General features: G+C 45.9%; 1 protein-coding gene across 1 annotated transcript in view; it reads left to right on the forward strand.

Annotated features, from left to right (window-relative positions):
- LOC143285594 (uncharacterized) overlaps positions 1-18,381 on the forward strand; it is a 112,183-nt gene that overhangs the window by 36,504 nt on the left and 57,298 nt on the right. Inside the window, exons 26-38 of the mRNA XM_076592988.1 lie at positions 750-925; positions 1,705-1,819; positions 2,955-3,157; positions 5,082-5,196; positions 6,148-6,293; positions 6,987-7,104; positions 8,000-8,214; positions 9,393-9,734; positions 9,905-10,019; positions 10,312-10,559; positions 12,312-12,426; positions 14,012-14,229; positions 15,537-15,651. Coding sequence (XP_076449103.1) covers positions 750-925; positions 1,705-1,819; positions 2,955-3,157; positions 5,082-5,196; positions 6,148-6,293; positions 6,987-7,104; positions 8,000-8,214; positions 9,393-9,734; positions 9,905-10,019; positions 10,312-10,559; positions 12,312-12,426; positions 14,012-14,229; positions 15,537-15,651 — 2,241 coding nt within the window. The remainder of the gene's footprint in view (positions 1-749; positions 926-1,704; positions 1,820-2,954; positions 3,158-5,081; positions 5,197-6,147; positions 6,294-6,986; positions 7,105-7,999; positions 8,215-9,392; positions 9,735-9,904; positions 10,020-10,311; positions 10,560-12,311; positions 12,427-14,011; positions 14,230-15,536; positions 15,652-18,381) is intronic.

Raw genomic sequence — 18,381 nt, forward strand, 5'->3', positions numbered from 1 at the left:
CATTTTGACCTTCCCCCAAATCGGAAGGGATGACCCTGGCAAAATTCTGTTTGAATATCAATTTCATGTGAACAATGAAACACTTGCGGACAGTAAAAAAAAAAAAAAAAAAAAAAAAAACAGTCTTGCATTGTGGCGACGTGCTGTCCCCTGAGAGAACAGGTTAAAGCTCACACAGAGAAACCTGGACAAAATGTAATGCAGTGCAGTACAATACATACAATGCAGTACAATACAATACGATCCAGTACAATACAATACAATGCGGTACAATACAATACAGTATAATGCAGCACAATACAATACATGTGGAAACACAGCCTCAAACTGATCACTGGTGACCACTGGGTCAGAAGTCAACGCCTTACAATATGTCACGGTGCCTGGAAGAGTGATAGGTAAAATGGCTGTTCAGCAGTTTCACCTGTTGGTTCGTTCTTTTGTTTAACGTCTATCCACAGTTGTGATTTTGGACGAAAATCCATCACCTTTCCCACCCACCCATGCTTTGAATCATCACTATTTTCCCTGTTTCTCTCTCCTCGTGTCGCGTAAAAAGAAAGAATATAAACATGATAAAACAACTAACTAGTCAACCAGTAAAATTATAACAAACAGCCAGTGGGGCTCCTAATTAAACTCTGAACTATTTCAGACACAAGTCCATTGTCATTTAATACGTTTCTAAAGGAAGCAGATGGAACTGCAGATTTTGTAAATGAAAGAGCGTCACCTGTGGTGTGTGACAGGTGTGAGAAGTACGTGGACCTGCCCGTGCCCTACTGTCACCTGGAGCAGGACCCGGTCAACCCGTGCTGCCAGCGGCCAGTCTGTGTCTTTGAGGTGGACCACCACCAGATCCAGGGCAACAACACCATGCCCACCACCACCACCCCCAAACCCACCACCCCGGGATACTTTGAACGTAAGCTGAAGGTCGCCTTTTTGTTGTTGGTGGTGGTGTTGGTGTTGTATGTTCAGTTTCCGTACTGACTGTTTTCCGAAATGCTGAGAAGGTCAGATGTTGCTTTCACCGCCAGTGTCACATTTCAGCGCCAGCCAGGTAGGATACCTATGATGCTGAAATGCGACCAGGTCATGGGTCAGTTATTCACAAACCTACTGCTCTTAACTTTTGGTGGTAGGATAGGTCTTATTTCGTTCACATCACAGGGAAATCCCAAGCTTATGAGTTAATGAGAACTTACTGCGTTTTGTAATCTGTATTTGTGGAGCAGTTGTAGGTGTTGAAGTCTTTCAAAAGTTCACCATTGTCGCAAAAGTGGAAATCAGAATGGATCAGTCCGCACGATTTGACACCTCCCTGGTACAAAAACTGAAACTGCAAAAGTGGTGACCTGTATGAGAGGCAGTTTCCAACTTTATATGATGGATGAACGATTGACAAGAGGCGCACATGTTCTTATAAGGCACGCATCACCAGTATTCACGCTTAATGCTTCACATCTTGTTCTGTACAACTGAGTGGTACACAGAGAGACCGAACAGGAAACAGGAATCGAAAAGTCTAATCCGTTGAGGGACACCTTCATCCACATTTCACTAGTAAAGCTCAATTGGTTACTATGCATATTTGGAACGTAACAGATTCGTTGGTACCTCTAAATGTCTGTTACGTGTATGTTTTGTGTTAATTAACCATTGTGGAGAAATTAATGCGGATGCGTGTGATGCCTGTTTCAGCCATGTGTGTGTACAAAGGCGTGCAGTATGCAGTGGGCCAGTCTTGGTACGATGGCTGCAGTCTCAAGTGTAAATGTGACGACGCTGACAAGAACCTGTACACCTGCGTCAGCAGGTTAGAAACGGAACATATAAATTGATTTGTACATGGGGTATGATGTGTACAGCTTCAAGCTGTCTGTCTGTCTGTCTCTGCCTGCCTCTCTCTCTCTCTCTCTCTCTCTCTCTCTCTTCCTCCCTTTACTTGGTTTTGAGGATGAACGCCGTTTTGGGTACATCGATTAAAGAGCTTTTCGTCTTCTCTCGCTCTCTTCAAAAACTAATGCACTTTTTATTTAACAAGTTATGTATTTATATCCATTTATTTATTTATTTGACTTTCTTCTCTGGTTCGTATTTGACTTTCTAAATTACTTCCTCTGTATGTATATATATATATATATATATATATATATATATATATATATATATATATATATATATATATATATGTGTGTGTGTGTGTGTGTGTGCGGGTGTGCGCGGGGTGTGTGTGTGTGTGTGCGTGCGCGTGTGTGTGAGTGCGCGAACATGTGTGTGTATGTGTCGTCTGCTGTGCTGGCATCTAATTGTTTCTTGTTGAGTTTTCATCTGTGAATGTTTGTGTGGTTGGGGTGGTGCTGAGCACACACACACACACACACACACACACACACACACACACAGTGGAGTGATGGCCTAGAGGTAACGCGTCCGCCTAGGAAGCGAGAGAATCTGAGCGCGCTGGTTCGAATCACGGCTCAGCCGCCGATATTTTCTCCCCCTCCACTAGACCTTGAGTGGTGGTCTGGACGCTAGTCATTCGGATGAGACGATAAACCGAGGTCCTGTGTGCAGCACGCACTTAGCGCACGTAAAAGAACCCACGGCAACAAAATTCTGTAGAAAAATCCACGTCAATAGGAAAAACAAATAAAACTGCACGCAGGAAAAATACAAAAATATGGGTGGCGCTGTAGTATAGCGACGCGCTCTCCCTGGGGAGAGCAGCCCGAATTTCACACAGAGAAATCTGTTGTGATAAAAAGAAATACAAAATACAAAATACACACACACCACACACACACACCACACACACACACACACACACACACACACACACACACACACACAATCATCGTGTGTGTGAAAAATAAAAATTACGCGTCCTGCATCATGAACGAAGTTCACTCACTCATTCATTGGTCATTGTTGTTCGTTCCCCCTGCAAGGTGCCCGTCCTATTCCGACGAGTACAAGGACTGCCAGCAGATGCCCGACCCTGAGGACCCCAGCTGCTGTGTGGTACCCGTGTGCTCCCCCACCGCCATTCCCTACCTCACCCCCTACCCGGGGGCCACCCGCTCCCCCTACCTCATCCCTCCCCAGATCCCTGTCATCCCCCCGGGCATCGTCACTGGTGGCAACACTACCGGTCAGTTAGGGGGAGGGGCGTGTGTGGTGGTGGTGGTGGTGGTGGGGATATGGGTGTGTGGGTGGTAGGGATGTGGAGGGAGGTATAGGTGTGTGGGTGGTGGGGTGTGGGTGGAGGTGTGGGGGTGGTGGGGGTTGGGTAGGCGGTATGGGTGTGTGGGTGGTAGGGGTGGGGTAGGAGGTATGGGCGTGTGGGAGTGGGGATGTGGAGGGAGGTATGGGTGTGTGGGTGGAGGTATGGGTGTGTGGGTGGTAGGGATGTGGATAGAGGTATGGGTGTGTGGGTGGTAGGGATGTGGATAGAGGTATGGGTGTGTGGGTGGTGGGGATGTGGGTAGAGGTATGGGTGTGTGGGTGGTAGGGATGTGGATAGAGGTATGGGTGTGTGGGTGGTGGGGATGTGGGTGGAGGTATGGGTGTGTGGGTGGTAGGGATGTGGGTAGAGGTATGGGTGTGTGGGTGGTGGGGATGTGGGTGGAGGTATGGGTGTGTGGGTGGTATGGATGTGGGTGGAGGTAGGGGTGTGGGTGGTGGGGATGTGGGTGGAGGTATGGGTGTGTGGGTGGTATGGATGTGGGTGGAGGTATGGGTGTGTGGGTGGTGGGAATGTGGGTGGAGGTATGGGTGTGTGGGTGGTATGGATGTGGGTGGAGGTAGGGGTGTGGGTGGTAGGGATGTGGGTGGAGGTATAGGTGTGTGGGTGGTAGGGATGTGGGTGGAGGTATGGGTGTGTGGGTAGAGGTATGGGTGCGTTGGTGGTGGGGATGTGGGTGGAGGTATGGGTGTGTGGGTAGAGGTATGGGTGTGTGGGTGGGGATGTGGGTAGAGGTATGGGTGTGTGGGTGGTAGGGATGTGGGTGGAGGTATGGGTGTGTGGGTGGTAGGGATGTGGGTGGAGGTATGGGTGTGTGGGTGGTGGGGGTGTGAGTGGAGGTATGGGATTGTGGATGGTGGGGGTGTGGGTGCAGGCATAGGTGTTTGGGTGGGTGGATGGGTGGCTGTGTTGTGTAGGTGGGTGGGTGTGTGTGTGTGTGTGTGTGTGTGTGTGTGTAAATGTGTGTGTGCTTGCGCGTGCGTCTGGACACGCTTTTGCGTGCGGATGTGCATGGGTATGTTACATAACTGTGCTGTAGTGATTACCCACCACTTACAGTACAACACAAAACACAACGCAACGTAACTCAACACGACACGACACGATACAATACAGATTTCCGAACTGAATTACTGCACTGGTGTGCACCCAAAGTCTCTTCACTCACACAACAGTACAGTCTATCATTTCATCCCACAGTCGTCGAGTCCGACACACATAATATGACCATGACAAAGGTTGAACTAAAAAGACTCACAGTGGTGGGAGTCAGACCATTGACTAAAAACAGGTGGATAGCGCATGCCTCCTTTGAGCCCCTATGCCAGCGGAAGTGTTCAGTCAGCCATTTTTCCACTCGCGTCAGTACAGCACGAAGCGGTAACTTCATGTATGCAGCCGAGCACTCAGCTGGCTACGGTGACTGCTTCACGGCAAGCTTTCACTTGCTCGCGGAGTTAGTTGAGCTGACTATCTTGTGTGTGCTTCCACGGAAAGTTTACGTTACGTGTCACTGCACTGTTTTCCTGTAATAACTGTGGTAAATAAAGCATTGGCAGATATCAATCAAGACACAACATTTGGCATGTCGTGGGGGCAAGCATAACACGATTTCGTCGAAGATACACGGTTACAGTTCAGAACCTACCACTAGTTAGCAGACGACTTCTCAAAGGACTGACAGTCGGATACGAGTGTCAGTATAGCGTCCAGTGGGCTTCAGCTTTCCTGGCCAATGAGCTTTCCATCTATTTTTAGATCAGTGGCGACCGACACACGTAATGATGAACACGACAGAGGAAGAACTAACAGGTGACTGTGTGTGCCTCAGGTTACTGTGAATACAACGGTGTGCACTACTCTCAGGACGACGCCTGGCAGGACGGCTGTGACTACACCTGTGTCTGTGACGACGCCCAGACAGGACACTATACCTGCACAGAGCTGTCAGTTGGTTTGATTAATTTGACAGTGTGTGTGTGTGTGTGTGTGTGTGTGTGTGTGTGTGTGTGCATTATTTATCACCGTGAGAACGATTGCATTATGGTATATATATATATATATATTAATAATAACAGATGATATACGCCATTTGGATATTGTAGTGTAGTGTAGTGTAGTGTAGTGTAGTTTATTACTCTTTTATCACAACAGATGTCTCTGTGTGACATTCGAGCAGCTCTCCCCAGGGAGAGCGCGTCGCTATAGAGCAGCTCCACCCATATTTTCTTTTTCTCTCTCTACTTTTTCCAGTAAGGTCAGTGTGATGATGATTAGTCGTGATTTCTTTTGCGTGGTCAGACACGCTATCCTCACCATGGCCAGTGTCAGTGTGTGTGGTGGACATTTACTTGAAGGTAGAAGGTGGCAGAATGGTTAAGACGTTCATCTGCCAATACAACGTCCGTGAGAGTCTGGGTTGAATTCCCACGCTCTCGCCCTTCATCCCGAGTTCGACTTGAAAAATCAAACTGAGCGTCTAGTCATTTGGATGAGACGATAAACCGAGGTGCCGTGCGCAGCACGCACCTGGCGCACTTTGAAAAGAAATGACCCCACGGCAACAAAAGTGTTGTTGTCCTCTGGCCTAAATTCTGTAGGAGTCCACTCAGATAGAAGGTATACAAATATCTATCCATGCGCTTAAGGACTGACTAAGCGCGTTCGGTTATGCTGCTTGTCAGGCATCAGACGTGCTGCAGCGTTTAGCTATGGAATTGTCCCAGTGCAGTGAAGCCTTCTTGAGAAACCGAAACTTTTCATCCATTGTAAGTGGTCTAACAAAAATGTTTGAACACCAAGTGTAGAATTGTCCCAATGCAGTGACGCCTCAATCCTTGAGAAACCGAAACCGAAACTCACCTTCACCTTCACCACCATGGCAACGGATGTTGCAGGTGCTTGAGGTTCGGGGCATTGCCCGCCACGTGCCGTCTGATCACGGACTACACCAAGCCGTGCTGCACCATCCCCACCTGCTCTGGAACCGACACCTACATCACCGGCAGCGCTCTCCCTTCCACAGTGTCCGTGCCCGCGCCAGGTAAGTGAAAGGGCAGGGGTTGGCTTCTCTGTGTGTGTTGTTGGGGGGAGGGGTGGTGTTGGGGGCGGGGGGTGAGGACTGCAGCATTTGTTTACTGTACACTGATCAAGTGTGTGTGTATACAAACTATGCCCAGTACAGTTGTGTGTCCAGGTGAAGTTTGTATGAAAACAGTTTCCAGTTCAGGTGTGTGTCTTAGATAAGGTTTGTATGTATGTGTAAACAATGCCCAGTACAGGTGTGTATCTCAGGTGAGGTTTGTGTGTATGTGTAAACAATGCCCAGAACAGGTGTGTGTGTCTGAGGTGAGGTTTGTATGTATGTGTAAACAATTCCAAGTTCAGGTGTGTGTTGCACGTCAGGACTGTGTGTATGTGTAAACAATGGCGAACACAGCATAGTGTGTGTTTGTGTTACAGGTGAGGTGTGTGTGTGTACAACAACGCCCAGTATAGGTGTGTGTGTGTTACAGGTGAATGTGTGTGTGTACAACAACGCCCAGTATAGGTGTGTGTGTGTGTGTTACAGTTGAGGTGTGTGTGTACAACAACGCCCAGTATAGGTGTGTGTGTGTGTTACAGGTGAGGTGTGTATGTACAACAACGCCAGGTATAGTTGTGTGTGTGTGTTACAGGTGAGGTGTGTGTGTGTGTGTACAACAACGCCCAGTATAGGTGTGTGCGTGTGTTACAGGTGAGGTGTGTGTGTACAACAACGCCCAGTACCTGCAGGGCCAGGTGTGGCAGGATGGATGCAGCAAGATCTGCCGCTGTGAGGACGCCAAGAACGGACTCTACGTCTGCACTGACAGGTCTGTCTATGCCGATGACTTTTTTTTTAACCTTGTATTCAGTTCAATTCAAAGGTGTAACAGGGTGAGCAAGCACACCCACTTTCAGTCACACACACACACACACACAAACACACACACACACACACACACACACACACACACACACACACACACACACACACACATATATATATATATATATATATATATATATATATATATATATATATATATCATACAAACTTCACTGTTCATCAAACCAACTAAAAGTTCTGTGTAGATGTAGTGTCTTGTGTGGGCGTGGACACAGACACAGGTTTGTGTGCGTGTGTGTGCGTACGGGTGTGCGTGTGGAGAACGCATCCAGACAGTGGTGCAGTGTTTAGACCCCACCTCCCCGCCCCCACCCCAATTATTCTTTTACCAAAATCGGAGAAGAGAAATGAAGCAGTTCTGGTCTCATGGCCACATACACTCTCCGGCTAATGTAAGGTTCACATAATGGGAGTGGGGGGGAGTGATTCTGGCCCTCCCCCTCCCCCCCACCTCCCAGCTTCTGTTACTAAGATACAGAGAAGTAATTCTGATCTCGAGACTTCATATGCTCTCCTCCCACTGTCAAGTTCACATAAGGGGGTGGGCGTGGGGGTGTTCTTTATGCCCGTTTAGACCACCCCACCATTCTTCTTATCCTATGTTCAGAAAAGAGGAAGAAATCATGGCCTTATACCCATATACGATCTCTTCCTATTGTTAAGTTTGCATAAGAGAGAGACAGAGAGAGAGAAAGAGAGGGGGGCGGGGTGATTCTGGACCTGTGCTTGTTCAGACAACCCCCACGCCCCCACCTCCCCTTTCCATTTTTAGGGTTAGAGAAGAGGAGTGAGTTTTCCCACCACGTGTGTCCGTGCAGGTGCCCCCGTTACGACGACTACCCCCCTGAGTGCACCCTGGTGTCTGACCCGGAGGACTCGTGCTGCCAGCGGCCAAAGTGTGACCCCAGCGTGCTGTCCAGCACCACCCTGGCCCCCAACCCCTACCTCATCCCCACTCTGGCACCCGGAAAGATCACCGGCTCCGTCGTCACCCCCACCCCGCAGCCTGGAGGGGCCACCCCTTCCGTTATCAGTGAGTGGTGTAGGGGGAAGGAAGGGAGGGGAGTAGTTGGGGGTGGGGGTGTGTGTGTAGGGGTGGATGGGTGGGTGGGAGTGTGGGGTAGGGGTGGGGTTGTCGTGGGGGCGATGTGTGATGCAACGAGATGCTTCACTGTTTCTTCTCAGATTGTTGTATCTACATCAGGTGCCTCATTGTACGTGCCTCAGATTACTTATCTGCAACGGGTGCCGTACTCTTTCTTCTAAAATTACTGTATCTACGAGGTGCCATACTGTTCAGATTACTGTATCTACAACGAGGTTCTTTACTGTTCAGATTACTGTATCTACAACGAGGTTCCTTACTGTTCAGATTACTGTATCTACAACGAGGTGCCTTACTGTTCAGATTACTGTATCTACAACGAGGTTCCTTACTGTTCAGATTACTGTATCTACAACGAGGTTCCTTACTGTTCAGATTACTGTATCTACAACGAGGTTCCTTACTGTTCAGATTACTGTATCTACGAGGTACCTTACTCCTTACTGTTCAGATTACTGTATCTACAACGGGTGCCTTACTGTTCAGATTACTGTTGTAGATCTGTTCAGATTACTGTATCTACAACGAGGTTCCTTACTGTTCAGATTACTGTATCTACAACGAGGTTCCTTACTGTTCAGATTACTGTATCTACGAGGTGCCTAACTGTTCAGATTACTGTATCTACAACGAGGTTCCTTACTGTTCAGATTACTGTATCTACGAGGTGCCTAACTGTTCAGATTACTGTATCTATAACGAGGTGCCTTACTGTTCAGATTACCTTATCTACAACGAGGTTCCTTACTGTTCAGATTACTGTATCTACGAGGTGCCTAACTGTTCAGATTACTGTATCTATAACGAGGTGCCTTACTGTTCAGATTACTGTATCTACAACGAGGTTCCTTACTGTTCAGATTACTGTATCTACGAGGTGCCTAACTGTTCAGATTACTGTATCTACAACGAGGTTCCTTACTGTTCAGATTACTGTATCTACAACGAGGTTCCTTACTGTTCAGATTACTGTATCTACAACGAGGTGCCTTACTGTTCAGATTACTGTATCTACGAGGTTCCTTACTGTTCAGATTACTGTATCTACAACGAGGTACCTTACTGTTCAGATTACTGTATCTACAACGAGGTACCTTACTGTTCAGATTACTGTATCTACAACGAGGTGCCCTACGCCGAGGGAGACAGCTGGCAGGACGGGTGTGACTACACGTGCACCTGCGTCAACGCCACCCAGGGCTACTACGAGTGCACGGAGCGGTGCACGCGCTACGTCAGCATCCCCGCCGGGTGCGTGCTGGTGAAGGATGTCAGCGACCCGTGCTGCCAGCGGCCCGTGTGTGGCCCTGGACTGGCCTCCACACCTGAGCCCCAGGTGACGGTTTCCCCCACACCTGGCGAGGGCGTCGCGTCCACCGTCTCCCCTCCCACCGTCCCCACCGGTACCACCCTCCGCCCTGCCACCGTCACTCCTTTAGTCCCCAAGGGTGAGTGAGTGTGTGTGTGTGTGTGGCGTGTGTGTGTGTGTGTGTGTGTGTGTGTGTGTGTGTGTGTGTGTTTGCATACGTGAGAGAGAGAGAGAGAAGAAGAAGAAGCAGAGAGAGAGAGACAGAGAGAAAGAGAGAGCCCTTGTTGAGACGTTCGTGTTTTGTTGCAGAGGTGTGTGTGTACAAGAATGAGTACTATACTCAAGATCAGAAGTGGTATGATGGCTGTGACTTTTCCTGTACCTGCGAGAACGCCAAGGAGGGCATTTACAGGTGTATTGAAAGGTAAGCGTGTACACCCAGAGACAGAGATAGATAGATAGATAGATAGATGGAGAGAGAGAGAGAGAGAGAGAGAGAGAGAGAGAGAGAACATCGGTGAATGCATCAACATACTTTCAATTTATAACAAACCATTATAATAAACGAATGAAATGGAGAAAGCAAATAATGAAACAAAACAAAGTTCCTTCAGAGAGAGAGAGAACAGTCAGAGAGCAGTGTTGAGTGGAGAGTTAGTCGAGGGTGAGTGAGATCCGCGAACAGCCTTCTTGACATGATGATCTTTCCATCGCAGGTGCCCACGATACGGAGACCTGCCGCAGGGCTGTCGTCTGGCCGCCGACCCCTCCGATCCCATGTGTTGCCAGATCCCCGTGTGCAACGTGACTCCCTCCCCTACCGACGGCTATCTGACCCCCCCGGTGAAGCCAGGCGTGGTGTCTGGAGGCAGTGTCACCCAGGCCCCTGACCCCTACAAGACCCCCACCCCGGGCCCCGGTGGGGTCACTGTGGAGCCCCCTCGCCGCACCCCCAGCCCCAAACGTAAGATTCTGTACTGCTTTAAAGGTGTTCCGTAAGGCCGGGGAGATGAGGGGTCGGGGGGGGTGGTGGTGGTGAGGATGGTGGTGGGGGGTGTCATTTGTGATCGTCATGTCTTCAAACCCTGTACTTGATTGAATGTTTTGCCCCAACTTACATTCGAATCGGTTAAATCTCTGTCACACCTGATTGTGAAAAGTCATCTTAAAAGCTGGAATTTGTTTTAAGAGTTTGAAAGCGTAGCTCTGATGAGACTGTCTGACACTACACTAACACGCGTGCGTATGTGCATGAAAGACAGACAGACAGACAGAGAGAGAGAGAGAGAGAACGTAAATGTTGTAATGCAAGCCTCACTCTCCAACTACCATGTTTCCCCAAACTCTCCATACAGTTCCCCCCTCCTCTCCAGCCAGTCTTGTTTATTTATTTATTTATTTATCATTTAAATCATGAGAGAAAAAAAATCACGAGAAAAAAAAAACTTTAACAAAAACAAATGACCAGTACCTGTGATGGGACATGGTTTGTCTCCACTGTTTTTTTTTTGTTTAATGTCCCGTCACACATATCGGTGATTGAAGATCTCCACTGTTATTTCGAGCTGTGTTCTGTCATGGGTGGCTGGGTGTAGGGTCCAGCGTGGATAGTCATTTTGCGGGCGTGGCTGTGTGTGGATGGTTGGTTGACAGCACACTGAGTCTGAACTGAAATAAACTTAAAAGAAATGCGCTATACATGATGGTGGTGGTGATGATTATTATTAAACAAAAAATTCTTCCATATTTCTTCTTCTTCTTCTTCTTCTTGTTCCTCTTGTTGCTGTTATTGCTCTTCTTCTTCTTCTTGTTCCTCTTGTTGCTGTTATTGCTCTTCTTCTTCTTCTTGTTCCTCTTGTTGCTGTTATTGCTCTTCTTCTTCTTCTTGTTCCTCTTGTTGCTGTTATTGCTCTTCTTCTTCTTCTTCTTCCTCTTGTTGCTGTTATTGCTCTTCTTCTTCTTCTTGTTCCTCTTGTTGCTGTTATTGCTCTTCTTCTTCTTCTTCTTCCTCTTGTTGCTGTTATTGCTCTTCTTCTTCTTCTTGTTCCTCTTGTTGTTGTTATTGCTCTTCTTCTTCTTCTTGTTCCTCTTGTTGCTGTTATTGCTCTTCTTCTTCTTCTTCTTCCTCTTGTTGCTGTTATTGCTCTTCTTCTTCTTCTTGTTCTCTTGTTGTTGTTATTGCTCTTCTTCTTCTTCTTGTTCCTCTTGTTGTTGTTATTGCTCTTCTTCTTCTTCTTGTTCCTCTTGTTGTTGTTATTGCTCTTCTTCTTCTTCTTGTTCCTCTTGTTGTTGTTATTGCTCTTCTTCTTCTTCTTGTTCCTCTTGTTGTTGTTATTGCTCTTCTTCTTCTTCTTGTTCCTCTTGTTGTTGTTATTGCTCTTCTTCTTCTTCTTGTTCCTCTTGTTGTTGTTATTGCTCTTCTTCTTCTTCTTGTTCCTCTTGTTGTTGTTATTGCTCTTCTTCTTCTTCTTGTTCCTCTTGTTGTTGTTATTGCTCTTCTTCTTCTTCTTCTTCCTCTTGTTGTTGTTGTTGCTCTTCTCCTTCTCGTCGTCCTTGTTGTTTTTCTTCTTCTTATCATCATCATCATCATCACCATCAACATCATCATCATTATCATCATCGTCATCATCATCAGTAGTAGTATTATTAGTAGTAGTATCATTATCATTATTATTATTATTAAACAACCCTCCCCTCCTCCCTGTGTCCGGCACAGAGGTGTGTGTGTACAAGGGCCAGGAGTACACCCAGGGCCAGAGGTGGGCTGACGGCTGTGACTACGACTGCCAGTGTGTGGATGCCTACTCCGGCCGCTACCAGTGCACAGAGAAGTAAGCTGGACTCACCCCCCCCCCCCGCCCCCCCCCCGCCCCCCCCCCCACCCCATTGTCTGTGTCCAGTGTCTGTCCTCACTGAATGAAAGATGAATGTCACGTGCAAGTTTTCACACAAACGTTGATAGATCAATATATTATATTGTATTGTATTGTATTGTATTTCTCTGTTTGTCACAACAGATTTCTCCGTGTGAAATTCGGGCTGCTCTACCCAGGGAGACTGCGTCACTACACTACAGCGCCACCCTTTTTTTTTTTTTTTGCATTTTTTCCTGCGTGCAGATTTATTTGTTTTTCCTATCAAAGTGGATTTTTCTACAGAATTTTGCCAGGAACAACCCTTTTGTTGCCGTGGGTTCTTTTATGTGCGCTAGGTCTAGTGGAGGAGGAGAAAATATCGGCGGCTGAGCCGTGATTCGAACCAGCCCGCTCAGATTCTCTCGCTTCCTTGGCGGACGCGTTACGTCTAGGTCATCACTAGATATGTATGATAAGAATATATATATATAAGAAGTAGTAGTTGTTTTTTCTTCTCTGGAAGGAAAACACACATATAAAAACTCTATTTCCCATCCATAACCCCCTTTATAAAAATGTCAGTTTTTGTTGTCTTTTCCTATACTTGACCCATAGCAAGAAAAAGGTTGTCTCAGGCAAAATTCTGTCGAAAGATAAATATTTATGATAAAGCAAATACGCGTGCAGATAGGACCAGAAAATATGTATGTGGGTGGCGCTACACTATGGCGACGCACTATCCTTGGGGAAAGCAGCCCGAATTTCACATTTAATAATCTGTTTTGACAACAACAACAATAATGATGATACGGTATGATACAATGCAACACAATACAATACACTATTATTTTCTTTTCACCTGTGTTGCCACTGTTCTTTCCTACCCTGTCAGAGTAGTTATTCTCTTGGTACTCCACCTCACCCTCAGAAGTATTCACATGTCTCTTGTTCCTCAGAGCTTTTGCATCAATAAATATTGTTTCCTTATTTCTGTCTTTCCAGTGTACCTCAACTCTTTATCTTTTTACCTTCTGTCAGTAATCTGCAATGTACCTCATTATAATTTAAAATTGTTTTTTTTTTTTCTCAAGGCCTGAGAAAGCGCGTTTGGTTACGCTGCTGGTCAGGCATCTGCATGGCAGATGTCGTGTAGTGCATATGGATTTGTCCGAATGCAGTGACGCCTCCTTGAGCTACTGAAACTGAAACTGTCTTTCCATTGAAATTCCATTTTCAGTTTTTGTCGGTCGAGAAAAAATTTTCAGTCTTTGTGTTTGCTGACAACTGGTTTCAGTCTTTATGTTGTTGACAGTAGGTTTTATTCTTTTAGGTTGCTGAGAATAGATTTTAGTCTTTATGTTGCTGATGATAGATTTCAACTTGTGTGTTGAGAATATATTTCGGCCTATGTGCTAAGAATATTATTTCAATTTATTTCGGTCGTTGTATTGAGAACACATTTGCTAACTTATGTGTAATGAGAGTATTGTTCAAGTTTTGAATTAATAATTTGTGTGTTTGCGCGTGCGCGCACGTGCGTGCGTGCACTGTGTGCGTGCAGGTGTTACAAGTGGCCGGCGATCCCCAGCGGGTGCACGCTGGTGACTGACCCCAACAACCCGTGCTGTCAGATCCCCTACTGCAGCAGCGACATCCCCACCCGCGTGCCGCAGAGCACCGTGTCCCCAGGACTGAAGACCACCACCAGGGAGCCGTTCGTGGGGCCTGATGGCTCCACCCTGGCCCCGCCCACCTTGCAGACCCTTCGCCCCCGTAGAGGTCAGTGCCTCATCTCCCCAACACCACACCCACACCCACACCACCCACACCACGGCCCCAGTGTGGGTGTGTGTGACGGTCAGTCGTGTCCCGACTATGACCAATGTTAGGAACAGCAGAGGAGGCGGTTTATTTAACTGCTGTCCCGACTGTCTGGGCTAGAATTTTGATATTTGTGGAGAGTGTCTTGCCCCCAAGTTACATCATCATTACTCTTTGGCTTGGGACCTTTATAGGACAGTCAGGCGTTAGGAGGTTCCCCAAAGGCCAGCTAGCCCCTCCCCAAGGCTGCAGCACTAGGAAGTAGTGCAGTTTTGCCATCTGGTTTGAGAGTCATAGTCGTTCACAAAAGATCCAGGCGTGAATGACTTCCCATTGCAGTGGAGCAATGTTTAATCATACAGTTCTCACTTTGCTGTCAGCCCATGCACGTCTTTACTGGTCGGTTTTTGTAGTGCTGTTGGTTTAAATAATCTTTAATTATTCAACAATACACATGATTACAGTGCAATGAATGACAAAAGAGCATCAACAAGCTTAAAGCTTATACTGTGCTCACAACGTTGCACTTCAATTTTATCATGACGGCTGATGAACCATATTATGACTTGTATCAAATAACATTCATAAACAGTAAGTAATGAAATAATGAAATAAAACAAATAAACAAACAGTACATAATATAGTAAAATAATGCTAATATCAATATTAACATGAGATTAAATTTATTATCACCAGAGTAATTGGCCTAATAGAAGAAAAACATTAAGAAGAAGAAGAAAATTTAGAAGAATGGTGGGTAAGGTGGTAGGGGAGGGGGAGTGCTGTTAATCGTGTTTTACAGTGAAAGGCGCTACATAAATCTTCATCATCATCAACAGAGGTAGTTCGGCACAAAAAAAAATTTAAGAAGTTTAATCAGCCGAAGTTTAATCAGCCGAACCTTACATATGTAATCCAAAGCAAAAGAAAAAAATCACGTGCGGATCTCCACTTAGCTTGTGGATTCAAAGTTATGCAAATGTTTCCAAAGAAGATTCTTTCTGTCCTTAGTTGAGAACTAAATTCAGAACGTATTTCTCATATCTTCGACTGTTTACCACACGTTTATGACTCATAATAGCTATCTGTATATATAAATGGTTGGTTTTACAAGCCTGTGTATGTGTGTTTATGTGTGTGTGTTTGCGTGCGTGTGTTGGTGCGTGCTAGTGTGTGTGCATATGTGTGTGTGTGTGTGTGTGTGTGTGTGTGTGTGTGTGTGTGTGACCTGTGGTTGATCCAAACACTGTTGCTGTCTGTCTCAGACCGCTGTCTGTACAACGGTGTGCCATACATGACCGGGGAGACGTGGGAGGACGGCTGTGACCTGAAGTGTGTGTGTGAGGACGGAGAGTCCAACGTGTATCGCTGTGACCAGAGGTGGGTACTGTCACACTGCCGCATTCACTCAACTCAAGCTCACACGACAGACAGACTCGCACACAACGTTCGCATTCTGGCTTCACTCTTTCCCAGGATAAACAACATAACGACGTAATAACACTCCTTTCTGATTATTGATAATCAAAGATAACAGTTATGTTCACATTTTCCATTCAGGGATAAATCATATGAAAAGTCCCAATGCCGAAAACGCAAACAGTACCTTCTGTTCTCTTACACTTCCCGTTATAGTTTTTAAATCATAATGATAATTTTCATTTGTTTCTTTTCACGACAGTGTTGTCAGTTGGTGCTTCCCAAACATCTTTCGGTGGGCGATATATCAGCACGTGCATCACGAGCCTTTCTCCAAATATCAAGTTCAAATGAATACAGTAACACAGCCACACCACACAGGAAACCTGACCTTCACAATAAGCACATCATGACAACCAACTTGGTGTCATTAGAGGTACCCACGCAGTCATTGGTGCGGGAAGAACGTAGTTTGAAAAAATAACAAGAAATAAGAATAAAAGGGAAAATCAAAACACCACCTTGTGCTGAAGTTTGCAGCAGCGACATTTTTTGGGGTGTGTGGGTGGGGTGGGGGGGTGAGGGGTGGTGGTTTTATAACTGGCATAATGAGTTATTTTCAAACTCTTCGTTCATAGCGCAAAATAGGCTGCATAGAGGTGTTAAGAGATACACAGCTTAATAATAATGACAGTAACATGAAATTAAAGAATAATGAGGCTAGGAGAGTAATGGATTAATTAACAATAAAGAGAGGCAACTCTCTCCATGTAAAAGGGACACAATTGTACATGAAGAGAGTTACCACTCTCCGTTGTTGACAGTAACATGGCTTATGTGTGCATCATGGTTTGCATGATTACAGAACATTATGACATTTTTTCCAAAAATGTTATTTTTATTATGTCATTTAAAACGTTATATTATCACCAGCACGATTTGTGTTGTATATTAATGCACTTGTTAAAATGACAGTATGATACGCTTTTACACAAACACACTATAGGTCAGTTTAAAACCCTGACAACTCGTCTCATACTTCAAACAAGAAAATATCCATTTTGTAGACATCAGATATCCATTGCATTAATGGGTTTGAGGTTGATGCTTCCTGATTTAAAAAAAGAAACACACACGAAAAGAAGACAGTAAAATCCTGTGCATGCATATTTAAACATGACTTTTACAACTGCAGTGTTGCTTCTGGGCAGAAGCACTGAGAATGATGTCTGACGGATGTTGTACAGTGTGTGGTGATGTGTGTATTTCAACATGTGTTAGTGTTTGGTTGGATGTCTGTGCAGGTCATATAGTACTTTTTTTCCGTTCTTGTGTTTAAATGCACGTCTTTACTCGTCAGTTTTTGTAGTGCTGTTAAACGTGTTTTACAGTGAAAGGCGCAGTATAAATCTTCATTGTCATAATCAACATCATCAGAGGTAGCTCGGCAAAACAAACCCTTACATATGTAATCCAAAGCCAAAGAAAAAAAATGGACTGTTGTTAGACCACCTTTGTGGCTTGCCTCTCAAACTTGGTTCCGCTACTGTGAAGTCTGTTCAGTTTGTTTTAAAAGTTGCATCATGTAGAAGTTATCTCGTGTATCTTCTTGAATCACGTGCAGATCTTCACTTACAAGCATGGACTGCTGTTTTCAGACAACCTTTGTGGCTTACCTCTCCAACTCTGTCTCTTGGCTCCACTGTGAAGTCTGTTCTGTGAAGTCTGTTCCACTGTGAAGTCTGTTCTGTGAAGTCTGTTCCACTGTGAAGTCTGTTCTGTGAAGTCTGTTCTGTGAAGTCTGTCCACTATGAGGTCTGTTCCACTGTGAAGTCTGTTCCACTGTGTGGTCTGTTCTGTGAAGTCTGTTCCACTGTGAAGTCTGTTCCACTGTGTGGTCTGTTCTGTGAAGTCTGTTCCATGTGAAGTCTGTTCCACTGTGTGGTCTGTTCTGTGAAGTCTGTTCCACTGTGAAGTCTGTTCCACTGTGAAGTCTGTTCCACTGTGTGGTCTGTTCTGTGAAGTCTGTTCCACTGTGAAGTCTGTTCTGTGAAGTCTGTTCCACTGTGAAGTCTGTTCTGTGAAGTCTGTTCCACTGTGAAGTCTGTTCCACTGTGCAGTCTGTTCAGACTGTCGTTCATTGATTGATTGATATGGATACTTATATAGCGCCTATCCTCGGTCGGAGACCAAGCTCTAAGCGCTTTAGAAACACGGGGTCATTTACTCAACAGGCTGCCTAATGCCTCAACAGGCTGTCTACTGGATAGAGCCGACTGACTGCTGCCATTGGGCGCTCATCATTCGTTTCCCGTGTCGTTCACACTCAGACAAACATGTAACATTTTACGTGTATGACCGTTTTTGTTTATTTACTCCGTACTCCGTTTTCGGGGGTGTGCATGCTGAGTATGTTCTTGTTTCCATAACCCACCGAACGCTGACATGGACTACAGGATCTTTAACGTGCGTATTTGATCTTCTGAGTGCGTATACACACGAACGGGGTTCAGGCACTAGCAGGTCTGCACATATGTTGACCTGGGAGATCGGAAAAATCTCCACCCTTTACCCACCAGGCGACACCGAGATTCGAACCCCGGACCCTCAGATTGAAAGTCCAAAGCTTTAACCATTCGGCTATTGCGCCCGTTCGTGGACAGTTAACGTTGCATCTAGTAATCGTGTATC

Source organism: Babylonia areolata, chromosome 9 (assembly GCF_041734735.1).
Source record: "Babylonia areolata isolate BAREFJ2019XMU chromosome 9, ASM4173473v1, whole genome shotgun sequence".
In the NCBI taxonomy this organism is placed as follows: Eukaryota; Metazoa; Mollusca; class Gastropoda; order Neogastropoda; family Buccinidae; genus Babylonia; species Babylonia areolata.